Source organism: Gouania willdenowi, chromosome 4 (assembly GCF_900634775.1).
Source record: "Gouania willdenowi chromosome 4, fGouWil2.1, whole genome shotgun sequence".
Taxonomy (NCBI): Eukaryota; Metazoa; Chordata; class Actinopteri; order Blenniiformes; family Gobiesocidae; genus Gouania; species Gouania willdenowi.
The window spans coordinates 11,425,966-11,444,028 of NC_041047.1; the positions used below are offsets into that span (position 1 = coordinate 11,425,966).

The 18,063-nt window shown below is 40.2% G+C and overlaps 1 protein-coding gene across 1 annotated transcript; it reads left to right on the forward strand.

The window, feature by feature from the left end:
* The first annotated feature begins 238 nt into the window (after positions 1 to 238).
* Positions 239 to 16,405, forward strand: ivns1abpa (influenza virus NS1A binding protein a). The gene is made up of 15 exons (XM_028445621.1): positions 239 to 434; positions 5,696 to 5,963; positions 6,118 to 6,251; positions 6,820 to 6,989; positions 7,085 to 7,160; positions 7,249 to 7,422; positions 8,476 to 8,601; positions 10,168 to 10,278; positions 10,711 to 10,852; positions 10,949 to 11,173; positions 11,928 to 12,049; positions 12,249 to 12,375; positions 12,459 to 12,590; positions 13,786 to 13,959; positions 14,685 to 16,405. The coding sequence occupies exons 3-15, from the start codon at positions 6,141 to 6,143 to the stop codon at positions 14,942 to 14,944; spliced, it is 1,950 nt and encodes a 649-aa protein (XP_028301422.1). The 5' UTR covers positions 239 to 434; positions 5,696 to 5,963; positions 6,118 to 6,140; the 3' UTR covers positions 14,945 to 16,405.
* Positions 16,406 to 18,063: the final 1,658 nt, after the last annotated feature.

The window sequence follows — 18,063 nt, forward strand, 5'->3', positions numbered from 1 at the left end:
TGCATGATATTATCATGACATAATAGAGAAAACACTAGAATAAAATGTCTATAAGTAACACATAATAAGTGAGAAGTCATATGGTTCCTGGCTGAATCTGTTTGGTTACAAAATATACAACACAACATGCGATAGAAAAAAATAAAAAAAATACCACTGAATAAAACTCCTCCTACACTGTGACGTCACTGGAAACGTAATCGTTGCGCGGCTTTTGTCGGGCGCGCGCTCAGCATCGGCCATTCCGTCAGTCAGAGTCCAGACACGGCGGACGTGCTTCTTTAGCTGAGAAGGAACCTCGATTTACAACCACCACCACCGACCCTCAAGTCCTGCCTGCTTCCGCTGCGACGCGTTTATTCGTCTACAGCAGAACCAAACCACTCTGAGTTGCTCTAAATATGTCTAATATCGTCTGGTGTCAAACGCCTCAGGTAAGACTATTCCCATTTTTTTTTTTTATATTAACGGGGGACACCTAACATAGCAGCCGTTAGGAAAAATGTGTAAATGTAATTTCAGTAAATGTCTGAAATTATAAAGTGAGATTACTATTGTCTGGAGTGGTGGGTGTCACATCAAATACTATCAGTCATGTCCCCCCCATTATAAATACACAGTGTGGCTTTTGTACTGGTAACAGAACGCCTAAATCAATAGCTTATATCACTGTAAACTCGAAATTTAACCCAAAATACAATTATTCACTGATGCATTGCTTATTTCGCTAAGCAGGTGTTTGGAATCCGTTGGGTTACATGTTAACTCGCGACTGACTTCCGAGTGCGCTGAGGAGGCCAAGGAAGAAAAAAAAAGGCGCGTGTTAAGGCTTAATTATTATTATTATTTTTTTAATAAATATAAATACCTATCTATTTTTGACGTTTAGCCTTTTAGCGTACGTGTTGTGGAGTTTATAATATTTAAGCTGTTACAGGTAAACCCATTAACAAGTGACATGCTAATATACGAGTAATGAAATTATAATAAAATGAAAGCCTTATCAGATTTGTTTTCATTTTCTAATGACATAACGCAGCTGCATACATCATAAAGACAACTGGACATTTCGTGAAAGAAAAGGCCATAATAACCCTGTTCCATACGGTACAAATAAGACATTTATTGATTATAGATTTGTCATGTTCATTAACTTAACTAAAATACACGACTTGGCCTTTTTTTTTTTTTTTGGTTAAAAAAAGACATTCTTATCGTGTATTTAATTGTTATGTATAACCGTACAATTTTTTTTTTTACAGTCCAACTGAACACATTTTCGCATTTACTAAAACATCAGAACGACATTAATATCGTCGTTTTGATGAGTTTTAAATAACAGATTCACTGCTATCAGTATTATTTTTTACTTTTAGTTTCTATGAAAGCGAACAAACACCCACACATTCGGAAGTGTCACCATTTTGCAGCTGCACCAGTTGCTCCATTACACCAGCGTGACTGTCTCATGGCTCCCGTTTAGCAGCAGCAGGTTGTCTAGCAGCTAAAAGGCTAACATGTGCTAGCCTCCGAATCATCCCTGTATGCAGAGGCTTTGCTGCTGTGATTTAAAATAAAAAAAAAAAAATGGTACCGTTTGTAATCCGAGACAAAGCCGGCACGGGTAAATTAATCTGACCTGTTCCGGTGATGGGATGATGATGATGGTGATGGTTCCCCGTGATCTGGTGACCCAGTTTCCGTTGGCGGGCAGCATGGAGGACCGTCTTTAGGCCATGCGGTCAGGAATAATGGCCCTGGTGTGGAAGGAGTCTCTGAAGCGAATGGACACATATAAGCATTTTAAGTCTTGTCCCTGTTATTTTAAAGCCTGTTAATTAACAAGTATTGAGAGCAGGTGTGAATATTTAACCCTTTATGATTCATAGTCACTGCTCTGCTGTCTCCGTGTCATTTAATTCTCTCTTACTATTTGACCTACTGTACTGTTAATCCGCTGCTCAATCTGACAAAAATCCCCTAGCTTCACATGGAAGGTTTAACAATAAAATACCAGATTTACTGAATATGTTACAGTTGAACTGTTTTTTTATGGGAATAAAGGAATGAAATATGAATAACAAGGGTAAAATAATTAAAGTTATACTACAATATCAATAATACTAATTTTCTAAGATAAACACAAACTTAAATAAATATAATGCATATGTGTATATGCTTTGTGACTGGGGTGGGGCTCAGTCAGTTTCCCCAATATTTTACTCTGCTGATGGTATTTAATTTTGTCTCCGTTAAATTAAAAAGTCTGGGTGAATTTATAGTGTAGTTTTTTTTTGTTTTTTTTTTTTGTTTTATGTCAAATGGGTTATCTGAGTTATAACCTTTGATCGATATTTATGATAAATTAAGTTTCCACACGGGTGTGTGAAATATTGTGCAATCCCTCCCTGTGCCGCTGGATGGGTGTCGAACGATCATGGATAATGGAGTGTTTGACCTGGACTTTTGTGCCAGTGTAATCGAATGGAAAGATGGAGAAGGCCGAGACATTCAGAGCCGCCCTCTGTGACTAAAACGTGAACGGCTTTGGTGCGTCTCCATTGGCTCATTGTGCTCTCCTCTTTGTTCCCGGCTGTGCCTGTTTCCACTCACGTTCACAGATTTTATGTAAACTGCTTGAAACATCTTCTGCACTGTGGCGAGTAAAGCATTTTTGGTGTTCAGCAGTACTGAACAATATTTAAATGTGATGCATGTGGGGTTAGGTAGGCCATATGAACAGAGTGAGACAAGAAGTTGTTGTTCAGGACCCTGGTATGAGGAGGAGAACAATTCTTCCTACACAACGTACCAGAAGTCTTCAGCCAGATGTTGCGTAACTGCTGAAAACTAGGTCAGCATTCCCCCGAGACTGGGTGAAGAAAAAACAACAACTTTTCATGCCAGCTGCGCTTTACATTTAGCTTTAAGTGTTGTGAAATAAAACAATTTTAAAATGTACACACATTCCTCCAGCTTATTCAAAGCATAGTAATAGATTTAAAGGGCCTATGTTAAGTTAAATCGACTTGTCTGTGCTTTAAACATCATAAAAGTGCTGTTTGGGCTTCATACACATGCCCAAAGTGTTTTTTTCATTAATTCTCTCAATCGTTAGTTAGAGGGTGATTTGCTCCTTTCTTACTGCAGGACGAGCCCAAACACCTCGCTACAATTTGATGACGTGTTCCCACTTTGATGACGAATTTGACGAGGCACTGAGATGGAGAAGCCGCGCCTCCAGGAAGCTCTCTGCCGTGATTGACATGTAAACAGACACGTCCACGAATGTGCGCATTGACCATGAGTTTGACTACGGAGTTGGTGGGAGGAGGGCGGGCCGTCCTCTGACCCTACGTCACCGTGCGGGGAGGAGGAAGTCAGTGTCCTGTCTATAGACACGCCCACTCATGAATATTCTTAACTAGGCCGCAAATCAGCCTTTGTGTAGAGCTGCTCAGATAGTGACTTTTCAGAGCCTAATACTCTGGAAAACAGTCGAGTTTGGGAAAATAAACCTCAAATACTATGTTTTTGGGGTTCTTAAAACAAATGAAGATGGGTGAAAAATAGCATGAAATGGGACCTTTAAGTACCTTTATTCACTTTTCTTATAAAAACAACCCCACACACACACTTTTTAAAACTTTTTGTAGATGAGTTTTCACTTTTATTAACTTTAGTCTTTTCTTGGGATGTATATTGTTCTAATTCTATTGTTATCACTGATATGTGTATTCATATTTTTCGACAAAAGGTTTGTTATACTGTATGAATATTTGAATATTTATTAAGGTAATAAATGAATAATAATACATTTTATTTGAAAAATCAGCACCTTTCAGGTCATCCAAGGTCACTTTACAGGGCATAATAAAACCACAACAGTGCAAAGTATAAAACAACAGTAAAAGTTAAGCAAAAAAAGCCTAGAACCTCCAATTTTCCATTAAAAGATTTCCCCAATTTCATTTCATTTCCATTCCATTTAATTTTCCCAATTTGGAAGACATTACAGGCTACTAAACCTCACAAAATGGTGCCAAACATGCCTAATACGTCTTTAATTACATGTTTATACATACAGTAAACAAGTGTGTGCTGAGATTGTGTGAGATTTAGCATGTATATATATACAGTAGTTGTTTGCTACACTGGCTAAAGCTAGACATTGAACCACTATTTCCTTTCCAGAAGGTGAAAATAAATGAATTTATTTTATTGCATAACCCCCCCACGCTCCAACACCAAGCACCAGGAAGTGAATTTCTTGTTTTTCATAATAAGGGAAAATCGGATGCCCTTCAAGCCATACCAACCCACATTGTGAATTTCTTGTATAACTAGTTTCAAGGTTGATTAATAGTTTAAGTGAGCGTAGCTTGGGGCACAAGTCAGAGCATTGAAGATGGCATTTTGTACATGTAATTTAAAACCTCAGGTTTTGTTTTGTAAGAATGTAACTTGGGGTAATTCCATAATTCCAGTGGGATGTGAGGTTAGTATACTGTAGTTTTATTTCCAGTGCATCCAGTAAGTCTTTTCCATTGTATATTAACCAGTCTTTAAATCTGACTCATTGCAGCTGACAAATTTCAGTGTAAAATCCTCCTCTGAATTATCAAGAAAAATGTTTGCCTTGGACACTGAATGAAAAATGATTTAAAAAAAACAAAACAAAGAGTCTTTTTGTTTTTGCACAATGTCTGACAAGTTTGCTTTGAAAAGCTGAGATAAAAAATCTCCCAATATCATCTACTTTTAGCTGTAAAGTCACAAGTTCAGTGTGTGCTGCAGCTGACCAAGTCACAGCTTTGGAGTTGCACACACACAACACACAGGAAAACTTTGTATCGTACATTTTCTGCTGTGGTATCTCAGTTTTCTTCTCACTGGCTGGTGGTGAGTACACTCACTGTTATTTATTTACATTACAAAATGTAAAATTTTACTGGTAAAACTATGACTGGTCAGTTGATGCTTCTTTGACTTTATGACCAATATCTTACATGCCTCTAACAAGAGAAAGGACAATGCATTAGATAAGAAGAGCAGGGCTTAATGTTACAGGATATGAACCATTAATAATGGCAGACCGTAAATTCATAGTGCTGTTATGTAAGACGATGTAAAGTCAATGTACGAACCTACAGACTGTCTGTGGGAGGAAATCCCCAGTGCTTCCCCACTGCCTTTTTTCTATAGTGCAACCCTTCAATGAAAAGCTTCCCAGAGGGAGGAGCTACTGTTGCTAGAGAGGGTTGATCGAGGGTTGTCACATAAGCTGTAGGCGAAGTGCTCGAGTGGATAGAGAGTGGAGTTGGAGCCGAGGGTATGAGGGGGATTAAAATATCCGTTTGACCTGCTGGGAATGTAAAAGCAGGCTGGGAAATATTTGAGTGGTTAACACGTGGACCATCTGTGGTTTACCTTATTGTTGCACAGCTTTTTTTTTTCTTTTTTTTTTTTTTTGATAAAACTTTGTATTTTTAGTGCTGCTATACCTTTTTGGTGGACTGCTGCCTGGACTCTGAAATCGGAGAAGTGTTTTTAGCTGCCACCATGAGTACGGTTGTTCCAATGCACCACGTGAAACTGACAGTGACTCATTGCTAACTCTGCTGGACTGCCAAGAACAAGCAGCAAAAGTTTAAGAATCTGAAATGACTTAACGTGTTTTGTTTTTTGTTTCCAGGTTATAATGTATGACCACCACAGAATAGGTACAACTCTATAGCTAACGGCTCCACAAGGACTTGATTACGGTCACTTCAAGCCTGATAGTTTGCCCGCACGGCTGCTCCCCGTCTCTTCTCGGCTCACTCTGCTGGCATTTCTTCTAACCACCCTTCTCCCCGGGTGAAGAAGACTTAGTTCCTCAAGGATCTCAGTCTGCTTCGTCTACTGCCTCCAGTCGATCCAGTCAGCATACCTGTCTCCCTGGATTTGTTTCTCGCTATTCAGTAAGGTCATGGCTGAAAAATTGCACAAATTTTAAAAGAAAAATTTAATTGCCCTTATGGATGACTAATCCTCATTTTGATGGAAGATACTTTTTTCCCCTTTTTTTAATTGCTTTGACTGATAATAAAACTTCTTTTTCACCTTTTGATTCAGGAAAATTATCAAATTTCACCAAGATGATTCCAAACGGTTATTTGGTCTTTGAGGATGAGAGTTTCTTGGATTCCACCGTGGCCAAGATGAATGCTCTAAGGAAGAGCGGCCAGTTCTGTGACGTCAGACTGCAGGTACGATTTTCTAAAACACACACACACCTATTTATTAGTGATGCACCCAAATGAAAATTCTTGACCGAACCCGAAAATGAGAAAAACGAAGACTGAAAAACGAAACACCGAAAATAAATACATTTTTGCTGATTCTTAGTTCCATTGCATTTATGGCTCTGAATGTGTACTAACCTCACAAAAAAAAATGCATTTGTATAGATTAGTATTAAGGCTTTAAAGAATAAAAAAATACTAAAATATTTATTTAGCACCGACATTCCAACATTGCATGTTTCGCTCTGCTTTTTTTGGTGAGAAAAGTGTTTCCGAAAACCGAAAAGGCCATTTTCGGTGCATCACTACTACTATTGACTTTCTGTGAAAAATACAAGCTTAGTCTAGCTGCTGAACATTACAAGAACAAACTGATTTGTTAATCTTTCAGGAACTTTCCATTTAATGAAGAGAATCAAACTTTAGAAAATGTAGAGTAGAGAAACTCTTTTTTTTTTTATTAGCTTTTGTTTTTATTTTGTTACGTATTTGCTATCTTTACCTTTGCTCCATGCTGTTCCCTCTACTACAGGTGTGCGGTCATGAGCTGATGGCTCACCGTGCTGTCCTGGCCTGCTGCAGTCCGTACCTCTTTGAAATTTTCAGCAGCGACATTGAGCCTCATGGAGTCTCACATGTTACTTTTGAGGACTTGGACCCAGAGGCTGTGGAGATCTTGCTCACCTATGCCTACACTGCCCAGTTAGTAGCACTGTCCTGGATTGGCCTCATGCATACGGTCATGTTTAGCTTTTTGAATTTAAAACACATGCTTTTGTTTGTCCTGTGCACCGTAGGCTGAAGGCAGACAAGGAGTTGGTGAAGGAAGTTTACTCTGCAGCCAAACGGTTCAAAATGGAGCGAGTTAAACAGGTACAGGTCATCTCGTTTATTTCAGATGTTGACACCAAATTTGTTTTTTAAAGAGCTGTTAAAACAAACTTTGCTCTCTCATGTTCAGATCTGTGGTGACTACCTGCTGTCCAAAATGGATTCCCAGAATGCAATCTCATTTCGAAACTTTGCCAGCTCTATGGGAGATGGCAGAGTTTTGGCCAAGGTGGATGCCTTCATCCAAGATCATATCCTGGAAGTCTCCGAACAGGAAGACTTCCTTAAACTTCCCCGTCTCAAGGTAAGAGCTGAAATCTGCATTGTGGTGTCTCAGTGTGGTGTGCTGCTATTTATAGCTGACTTGGAACCAATCAACAGTCAGTTACTACATCAAGAAACTCAAAAATAAATAACAACTCTGCTTTTAAAGCCTGGACTGGAGTTGTCAAGCTAATGACACATTGTGGATTAAAGTTTCTATTTTATTCTTGTAGAATCTAATTTGCTTGAGTTAAGTTTTCTCCTGAAATGCGAGTTGTAGAAGTACATGTTTAGTTTGATCTTGAGTAGGCCTGGGCAATATATAAAGTTTTCTTATTTGGCGATATAGAAAATTGCAATATTGTCTATCAGGGGTGGGAACCTCTGGGTACCTCACGTTACGATACAAAGCTCACGATAACGATTATCTCTATATGACGATACTGCGATTATTGATATATTGGTCAGAACTCAATCTGCGATAATCTATGTCATAACGAGAGAAAAAAGATTAGACAGTTAAGTCGGTTAAGACAGTTATATGGATTTGAGTGCGTCCTAATATCCCTTCATCTAAAAAAGCCACACTACAGAACTCACTCACACTTGCTGTCCTTTATAGGAGAAAAAAGAAAAGTGGAACATATTGTGCAGCTCTTTGTTAATGAATGTGCCTGTGTATCATTTTACATCAGCAAATTGAACCCAGAATTGTCTTTCTGGTAAGACTTTTTTGAATTAAAAATATTGAGATTTATATCGTATATTACCATTTTGAGAAAAAATATTGAGAAATGAGTGTTGGTCCATATCGCCCAGCTCTAATCTTGAGGTGTTTTGAGTTGTGAATATAATACGCCAAGGCTTTTTGTTTATTAGGGAAATATTTACTTGGTAAAATGTTTGATTTGAGAGGGTTATTTGGGAATAAACCGTCCAATTTTTTTTTTTTAGTGCTACACACTTTGCACTAAAGGATGATTCTTGGTTTTATTTTCATTAGATGTATGAATAAAAAAGAGTGTAATGTTACACCTGGTTTCTTGTACATTTTGTTCCTGTTGAGTAAAGCGCTGACTCTGTGTGTTGACAGTTAGAAGTAATGCTAGAAGACAACCTGACTCTGCCGAGTAACGGCAGGCTCTACTCTAAGGTGCTCAACTGGGTGCAACGAAGCCTTTGGGAGAATGGAGACCAACTGGAACGGCTAATGGAGGAGGTCAGTACCGTTGTGTGCAGTCTCACCTCTCAGGCCAACTTTCAGCCTCACTTTGGCCCCCCTCTCCCCCTCCTCCTCCTCTACCTCCCTCTGAACGTCCTGTTTTTGACATTAAGATGTCATTAAGGGGGCTGGAGTAGAAATAGCATGCTATTGTCATGCTGCTGTGTCAGGATTGTTCTTTTTTTCCTCTGGTTTGTTGAGCTTTTTGCAGTAAGAAACTCTGTTCCCCTGACCCATACTACACATTAGAGGTGAGCCAAAAGAGCTGTCGTTTGCTCTTGTTCTATTTCTACTGTTTTTTTCTTGGCTATGTGACTGGTTACGTACAGACCTACCTGAGTGCTACTGCGCTCCGCTTCTCTCAAACACACAAACTCGAAGCTTGTCAAATGTCCGACACTGAATTCTGCCACAGATCTTAGTGCCACTTTGCTGTCTGAACAGGTGCATGTTTCTCGCTCCAGCACTAACAGGCACCCCTCCCCGTTGATTTATCTCTCCTGTAGGTTTATTAGCAGCAGCAGGAGACCAGACTGAGGAGCCAGGACTGAGCCACCAGGGTAATGAGTCAGAGAAAAGAGAGGAGAGGAGCTCTACTGCCTCTCTGCAGCTTCTCTTTGCAGCCAAGCAACACTGTGTCCCCATCCGTCTATGCCACACACATACACTTACACAGACATAATCCCATGTCAGTGTTTACCACAACACAATATTGAGCCTCAGCAATCAATGTGTCTAATTGAATTCCCCGGTTGCACCACAGTAATAAATTCACATACAAGTGCATCCATGCGTTCGACAGCAGACTAAAATTGGACCATAGAATGAACAGGAGGAAGAAAAACATCTTATTAAATTCAATAAATGCCATAATTAACAAGCATCACGATCCTGTAAAGGTAGCAAATATCTTACATCGTTAATTTACACCTAATTGTAATGATTGGCCCTCACGTGCAGTGGAAGCCTTCATTGCTTTTCAGTTTTTATCAACAAGGAAAAAGTAGCCCAAGGAAACATGTGGGTCAAAGTTTTATGTTAATTTTACCAACAAGCAAGAAAAAGATCTAATAAATAACACTGAAAGTGTTAAAAGGCAGAGGTTTGTACTTTTCCGGAGGGGATTTATTATTTTTTTTTTTAGTTTTCGAGCTGCTAGTTGTTACATCATTGCTGTTTTTGGTCACCTGGATGTGACTGCCACTCGATGACCGTCTTCTTCAACTAGGAGGGCTGGTATCCAAGGAGCCGAGGAAGAAAAAGCGGCAGCCTTTCAATTTTCAACACCCACTTCTTTTAATAGATGGAAATCAAGGAGGCACTTGGTCACCTCTTGAGGTCAAACACTTAACCCAGCGTGCAGAGGGAGGCCAGCACGGCTCATTTGTAAAAGAAGCTTTCTTTTCAAGAGATTGAAGATCCAGGCCTTGGTCCCTCCTCCCCTTCCTCTTCACAGCACGGGCTTCCCTCCTCTTCCTCCTCTTCTTCCCCACTATGTTGGGGCTCTTGGTGTGTTGCCATGGAGACAGCCACATGGGTGTGTTGTTCCTGTTTGTCTTTCAGGTACAAACGCTGTACTACTCAGCTGACCATAAGCTGGTGGATGGAGGGCTGGTGATTGAGGGGCACTGTGAGGTGTTTGGTGGCGAGGAGGACCACCTTCAGTTTGTGCAGGTACACAGCAGCTCACGCCTGGCTTTATGTGCAGCTCTGTTTTACACTTTGTGCCTGTGCCTAACTTTTAAGTATAGACAAACCTCACATAATGTTACCACAAAGTAAGGACTAGTGTGTTTCTGCCTGGCGCTGCTGTAGAAAAGGCATTGAAACTTGATTTTTTTTTTTTTTCCTTCATTATCCATCAGTCAGTGTGGGCAGTGATGGATTTCAGTTTAGTATCTGTGATTGTAGGCTGTGACTGTATTCAGACATGGCGGCCGGGCCTGTGACTGTCCTTTGCAGTGTTGGACTCTCACTGTGTGACGTGATGGCATGTTAGCCTAGTTAGCTGGATCAAAGCAGAGTTTGGGGGGGGAACGTTGGTGTGGGCCGCCGGTAGGCCCGCGGTGCTGGCTTGGCTTCTGTAGCTGCGCTATGGTCTTGCAGAAGAAGCCTGTGCGTGAGAGCAACCAGAGACAGATGAGCTGCAGCTCCTCAGGAAGTCTGTCGCCCTCCAACCAAGCAGCTAACTCCACAAAACACACGGCCAGGAGAGAGTGGAAGTACATCGCCTCTGAGAAGACCACAAGTAAGTCAACCTGCAATCACTGCTGAACCTAAACCATGATAATGACATCTTTTGTCTTTTGATTTGGTTGTTTTACTAACGCTGACCTTGCCTCAGAAAACATCTACCTGTGTCTGGCCGTGCTGGACGGTGTGCTGTGTGTGATCTTCCTGCACGGCCGCAGCAGCCCACAGACGTCTCCCTCTGCCACACCCTGCCTGATGAAAAGCCTCAGCTTCGAGGCCCAGCCCGAGATGAGGGAGGAGCAGCCGCTCTCCCCCATGCACTATGCTCGCTCCGGCCTGGGCACCGCCGCTCTGAACGGAAGACTCATCGCAGCAGGTCAGCATCAAAGTGGATTAAACACCTGTTCACCCACTAACCCTGGCCCAGTGCCCCAATACCCTCAGAGGGAGGAGGAGGTGTACATCAAAGTTCTGGTAACAGGACTAAGACTGACACGAGATGAATAGTACCTTAGATAAAATGCACACGTGTGTGAAATCCAAATCCGGGCCTTTAGAGCATCAAATTCAGCCCGCTTGAGAAATTAAAAATGATAGAAAAAAATATGAAGCACTTCGTAAATCACCAACTAATTCAGTTTTAGATATCTCAGCACTTACAAATACAAAAATGCAGTTAAAATCCACAATAGTTACTCAGTTGTCCAGTTCTTATATCACATGACAGCAGTCATTTTTAATCTGAAATTGTTGAAAGAACTCGCAATTTACACGTTATTTCACAAAATTTCACCAAATTCCTAAAATCAGGGAAATTTAAGTGAACATTCTGTGTGGACTGATATACTTGCACATATAAATGATATATAAATGATAAAATATGCAAGTGCAAACCAGGGCATATGATTGTTGAATTTGCTCTTATTCCCACAAAAATTCTGTGTTCCACTTAAGGTCAAACTGGTCTGTATTTGGCCCCTGAACTAAAATGAGCTTGACACCCCTGAGATACAAGGTTCAATTTGCCTTTGCTAATGTAAAACAATAAATGGAATTGTATCTTAAGCTATGGTAGAAAGGTTAATACACAGTATTTCAATGTAGTGATTGTGCTTGTCTTGGTTCTGTAGGAGGGTACAACAGAGAGGAGTGTCTGAGGACTGTGGAGTGCTATGATCCCAAAGAGGACAGCTGGACCTTCATCGCACCCATGCGGACTCCACGGGCTCGGTTCCAGATGGCCGCGCTCATGGTAGAGCTTTTCTATTCTTCTTATCTCAGTGTTGTTTACTCAGCCATGAAGTGACTTGTTGACTTTCTGCCCTGAAGTGCCTGATTAACCATGTCTCGGTTATCCTGTACAAATATTGAATCTGTTCCCTGATCAAATAATTCTCTTGTTGAGTTCTTCACCTTAGGTGTGATGTATGTGTCTGCATGTGTTCTTCCAGGGTCAGCTGTATGTGATTGGAGGTTCCAACGGTCACTCTGACGAGCTGAGCTGTGGGGAGATGTACAACCCTCGCACTGACGACTGGGTCCAAGTACCAGAGCTGAGAACCAACCGCTGCAATGCAGGTCAGTCCTTCATCATGACGGATGTGTTAAAGCGTTTCCTGCTGCTACAGGCTGATGTGTGACGTGTCGTCTTTGTCTTCCAGGCGTCTGCTCCTTGAACGACAAACTGTATGTTGTCGGAGGGTCAGACCCCTGTGGGCAGAAGGGCCTGAAGAACTGCGACTCTTTTGACCCCATCACCAAAACCTGGTCCAACTGTGCTTCCCTCAACATCAGTACGTATCAGCTTTGAAATGAAACCAAAATAATGAAGTCGTTATAAATAATGCTGCTACGGCCTCTGATTTTCCGTAGCAGCATTATTTATAACTGAATTTTAATTTGAATTCTCCAAATTCCGTTTTCGGGTTTTTTCATTTTCCATTTACTTTCCGGTTCATCATCTTTTCCAGCTAAATATGGGTAATAGTCAAATACTGTTATTAAAGTTATTTTATATGCTAAATGGGATAGTTACACCAGTTCAACAAATACACCACGTGTCAAACCCATGGCCCAGGCGCCAAATCTGGCCCTTCGGAGCATCCAAATCAGCCCGCAGGAGAAAGTAAAAATGACTGAGAAAACATGAATCATTGTTGAAATGAAACTCAGCAATATCTGCAAGTCTAAATTGGTCACAAAATCTAGGAAATTTAAAGTGACGATCCTGTTGAGACTTATATCTGTCACTTATTGCTTGGTTAGGGTTGCCAGTTTATTACATATTTTGTCATTTATGTATAAGTGCAAACTAGGGCACATTAATGTTTAAATTATTCATTTTCCTGCATAAAATCTGTAGCCCACTTGAGATCAAACTACTCCGTATTTGGCCCCTGAACTAAAACTAGTTTGACACCCCTGCAATACACCATCAACTAAACAGCTTTATACCAGAACCTTTTCAGATTTGAATGCAGTCATAATAACACATTAACACACTTCAGACGAAGCTCTGCATTCATTAACATGGATCGTTACACATAGCGTGAGAATGGGATTATCGGTGGAATTAGACACATTTGTCCGTTTTTAAAAGATAGCCTGTAAATGCGTGACATCGCCGCCGTCAGTCTGCCCCAGGGCAGCTGTGGCTACAACAGTAGCTTACCACCACTAAGTGTGGAGTGAAAGAATAATGCCTTAATTCTGTAAAGCGACTTTGAGTGTCTATGATAAAGCGCTATATAAAATTGATGCATTATTATTATTATTATTATTATTATTGACCCAAAACATGCATGTGAAGTATTTCTGTGTCATGTTGACGCCTGATTTAAATAAAGAAAAAAAGGGGGTCAGATTGATTTTTTCGTTTTAGAAAATTTGATTTTGTTCCGTCCGTTTTCTGTGATCATGGAGAATCGGAGACCCTATGCTGGCTTTTAAAACCACAAAATGGTTGTTACAAAGTGAGTGTGTTTTCAGGGAGGCACCAGTCAGCAGTGTGTGAGTTGGATGGCTTCATGTACGTAATCGGAGGGGCGGAGTCGTGGAACTGCTTGAACACTGTGGAACGCTACAACCCTGAGAACAACACCTGGACTGTGATCGCCCCCATGAACGTGGCTCGTAGGGGCGCCGCTGTCGCCGTTCATGCTGGTGAGTCCGAAGTAATGGATTACAAGTACTCGCGTTACTGTAATTGAGTTGCTTTCATGGATACTTGTACTCGAGTATGTTGTAAAAGAAGTAAAGTGAGTAAATTATTATTTTTTTTGTTTTAAATGATCAACGACATTGTGAAACTACAAATCAATCAAATGTTAGCCGACCAACCACATTAAACGTAATGCACGGTGCCAAAACAGCATTGAATGCTTCCAGCAAGTTCATTTTGTCTTCTTTTTTTAAATATATGTTAAGGATATTTCCTTAACATCAGGAACAAAAGCATTCACCTCTGAGGAAGACTGGCAGTTGACAGTCAAAACATGTCAGGACATAAAATTTCCTAAAAAAACATTGTCTGAATAAATTAAACTTTAACATAGCATTGAATGCTGGTTATTTTGTCATTTTTAGAGTCCATAAAGTGTGCAAGATTTTATCTCTTCCTTTTTAAATGTATATATGAGATGTTTACTGTACGCAAGGGAACAGTGGCAAGATTTATTACCAAAAATAAACATGGGGGGTTAAAGTAACTTGTAACTTTTACTTTGGGTACTATTTAAATTGAGCTACTTTTTACTTGTAATCGAGTATTTTTTGTATGACGTACTTTTACTTGAGTAGGATATATCAGTACTCTACATGGCTCTGGTCCAAGGTGCTGAAATGAACAACTGTAACATCTGTAATAATAACCAATTTCCTTCAAACAGGAAAAATGTTCGTTGTCGGTGGCTTCGACGGCTCCCACGCTCTGCGCTGTGTGGAGGTCTATGACCCCGCCCGTAACGAGTGGAGGATGCTGGGTAGCATGACGTCATCTCGGAGCAACGCTGGCGTGGCCATACTGGGCGAAACCATCTACGCGGTGGGCGGCTTCGACGGCAACGAGTTCCTGAACACGGTGGAGGTGTACAACCCAGAGACGGACGAGTGGAACAACTGCTCCAAGTCTCCGCCCCTGTCCGAGTGAGGGGGCGGGGCTTGATCAGGTGTTTCACAGTGCTTCATCAGTTTTCAAACTAACAGGCTTAGTGACGTAATCGTGTTTCGTGCTGTTCTGTGTGTATGAGCGGATACAGGGGTGGGGGTGAGTCTTCAGTGAAGGCTGGCATAATAGGGTGGGGGGGGGGCGGGGGGGTTGCCTAAAGCGACAAAATGCCTTTGCATATTGCATACAAAAGTAGTTTTTTTTTTTTCTTTCTTCGTTTGTGCTGTACATAATTATAATTTTTTCCTCTTTTGTCATATGCCAACATTTACGACACATTTAGTGCTCTTCTTTTACTTTTAGAGTGTTGTTCACATCATGGAGTGCTGATTGGCTGTTTGAAAGGTTCAACTTTATTTAAGACTATTTCTGTTGTGCTATAGGTTTACTCAGAGTTAATAGTTGATGGTTTTAAGCCTTACCAAACACCATAACAACTTTATTATTTTTTTTTTTGTAATATGGAAACAGGTGACTGGGTTGTACAAGAAAAACACAAGAATAGATAATTGTAATAAAATATGTTGATGTAATTGATTTCAGATAATTTGTAATTGGCATGGAAATTCTATTAAAACTCATTTACAATTTATTTAAATGCAAAACTGGGGAAACGTGTGACAGTCCTATGGCCTACACATACGTAGTTAACAATCATTAAAATATGTTTCAGATTAAGTTTTCCCACTACCTGTCAGTTATATTAAAGATAATTTTACTATTAAAAAATTATAATAGAATAAAAGAACATAATTATAATTGACTTTCAAGACAAAAATAATAATTGTAATTGTAATTCTAATTGGAAAAAAGATGGCCACCGTAATCATAATTGAGTTATAATTGAACAATGTAATTGACCCCAATCTGTGACTCACAGGTGTGAGTCACTTTACTCTTTCAGTTCCACGTGCTGGTCACTGTTATAAACTTTAGCCTCCACCGTTTCCCTAAGTGTCCACGCATTAAATCTATTTTTTCCTTCTAAGTGTCTTTTAGAGCAGATTATACTAATCTGTCTCTCAGACCTCCACAGGAAGTGATGCCGACTGTGGGTGTGGACCTGTGAGAGCTTAAAGAGGAAGCAGCTGCATCTGCATGACCTCAGGTGTCAGTTGCTGCCAATCAGAGCACGTTTAAATCCCAAAGATGTGCTCGTTGACGAGGTGGAGGCTGATAATCTCTGCTGACACATCACACATCCACAGCCATGAGGAAACAAACACGCGTAACAATAATAAATGGCCACAGTGAGTGGGACTGACTTTCTTTGACCCCTGGCCAAAATAAAACATGCTATCAATGCTTAAAGTGCAGTAATATCAAATCTGTCATTACCCATAATGCTCAGCGGCAGCCCCTTGGTGTCACACTGTAATTTCAGCCTATTGGTGTCACCTGTGTCTAATCCCCTTAGTCATCCCCCCACACTGACACACACAGGAACACACGTGCTAGATGTGTTAAGTTCTTCTCTTTAGAGCAGGGGTTCTCAACCTTCGGGTCAGGACCCCATTTGGGGTAGCTAGACACTGGGAGGGGGTCACCAGATGCCTTCAACAAACAGAGAAAAATGGGCTCAAAGAAATATTCTAACAAAGGAAAATATACGAGTTCACAAAGATGCAGGAGGATCTAGAAAAGCATTCGACACAAGTAACACAAATCACATGTCAAACCCAAGGCCTGGGGTCCAAAGCTGGCCCTTTAGAGTATCTAATTTGGCCTGCTGCAGTCAGGAAGAAGTCAGAGAAACCATGAGTCATTGTAAAAAAAAATTACAAACGAATTCATTTGTAGATATCTTCAAATTAATTCACAAATTTAATGAAACTCCACAATATTAGCAGGGCTCACATTTTCCCCATGCGCATATGACATGATGGCTGTCATTTTTAAAAGAACTCTCAATATTTGCAAAATCCTGCAATTTTCTTCAAATTACTCCCCAAAATTTCCCCAAATTACATAATTGGTCACAAAATTAAATAAATTGAAAGTGGAGATCCTGCAGGGACTGATCTGATATGTCACTTATTGCTTTGATATTATCAGTGTCATATTTTATCATTTATTTATACGTGGAAATGCAAACTAGAGCACAGTAATGATTAAATTACTACTTTCTAATCCTAAAATCCACAGCCCATTAAAGAAAAATTGCTGTTTGGCCCTTGAACTAAAATGAGTGTGACATAAATGAAGCAAACAATGGATAGCAGAAAAGATGTTTTTATTTGGTGTGAAGTATAAACTTTCTTTTTGCACAAAATATATTTTTTCACATTTCACTTTAATCAGGATGTAAATGGGCGAGGACACCAAACATTGTCAGAAAGTGATCCAGAAACAAACATAGCACTGAATACTAAATGCAGTAGGAACCCTGAAGCACACAAACACACAGCAGTTTGAAATCAGCTCATAAATAATGTTGAACTTAAAATGAACACGTTGGAAAACATCTGTTGGCTTTATGTGTTCAAGTTTCAAAATCACCCGTCGTATGAATGGTCCACGAATGAAGCTGTAACAAAAACAAAAAGCTAAACTCTGCCACTATCGACAGATTACAAGATGAGAATTACTGCATAAAAACTGAGGAGACATTGGATTAGAAGCATAAAGAAAGTCCCTTTACTGCCACATTTAACATTCCCTACTTAACCTTTCAAAGTAAAACTGTTGAATTAAGAAATCCCAATCTTCTTTTACTTTTAAAGTGTTGTTGACACGGGTTTCCAGATCAGCTTCTACTGTTGGTCAGGGTCATGGCGCTGTTTACAAGGTTCTACTTTATTTAAGACTATTTCCGTTGTGCTAAAGCTGATGGTTTAAAGCCTTGCTTAAGTGTGAGTCGATTAAACACCTTCCATGGCTTTTTCAACAGTTGCGAGATTTTTTGGTCAATTGGACACCCAAATATTTAATGTGTTTGATGCCATTGGTTCCGGGATCTATCCAGTAATTGCTTTGTAGGAGTAATATTAAATGTCGGGACTTGGGTTTTTTGGACATTAAGTGTATAGCCAGAGTAATTTCCATACCTAGTGTTCATTAGTAGTGCGATGCCTGATTCAGGGTTTTTAATCTTCGCGAGA

Excerpts from the sequence above, each read along its gene's own strand:
- ivns1abpa (XM_028445621.1), top strand. The coding sequence starts at position 6,141 with ATGATTCCAAACGGTTATTTGGTCTTTGAGGATGAGAGTTTCTTGGAT. Across the intron at positions 7,161-7,248 it reads AAATGGAGCGAGTTAAACAG|ATCTGTGGTGACTACCTGCT; the intron begins GTACAGGTCATC and ends TCTCATGTTCAG. Across the intron at positions 12,591-13,785 it reads CTGTGCTTCCCTCAACATCA|GGAGGCACCAGTCAGCAGTG; the intron begins GTACGTATCAGC and ends GTGTGTTTTCAG.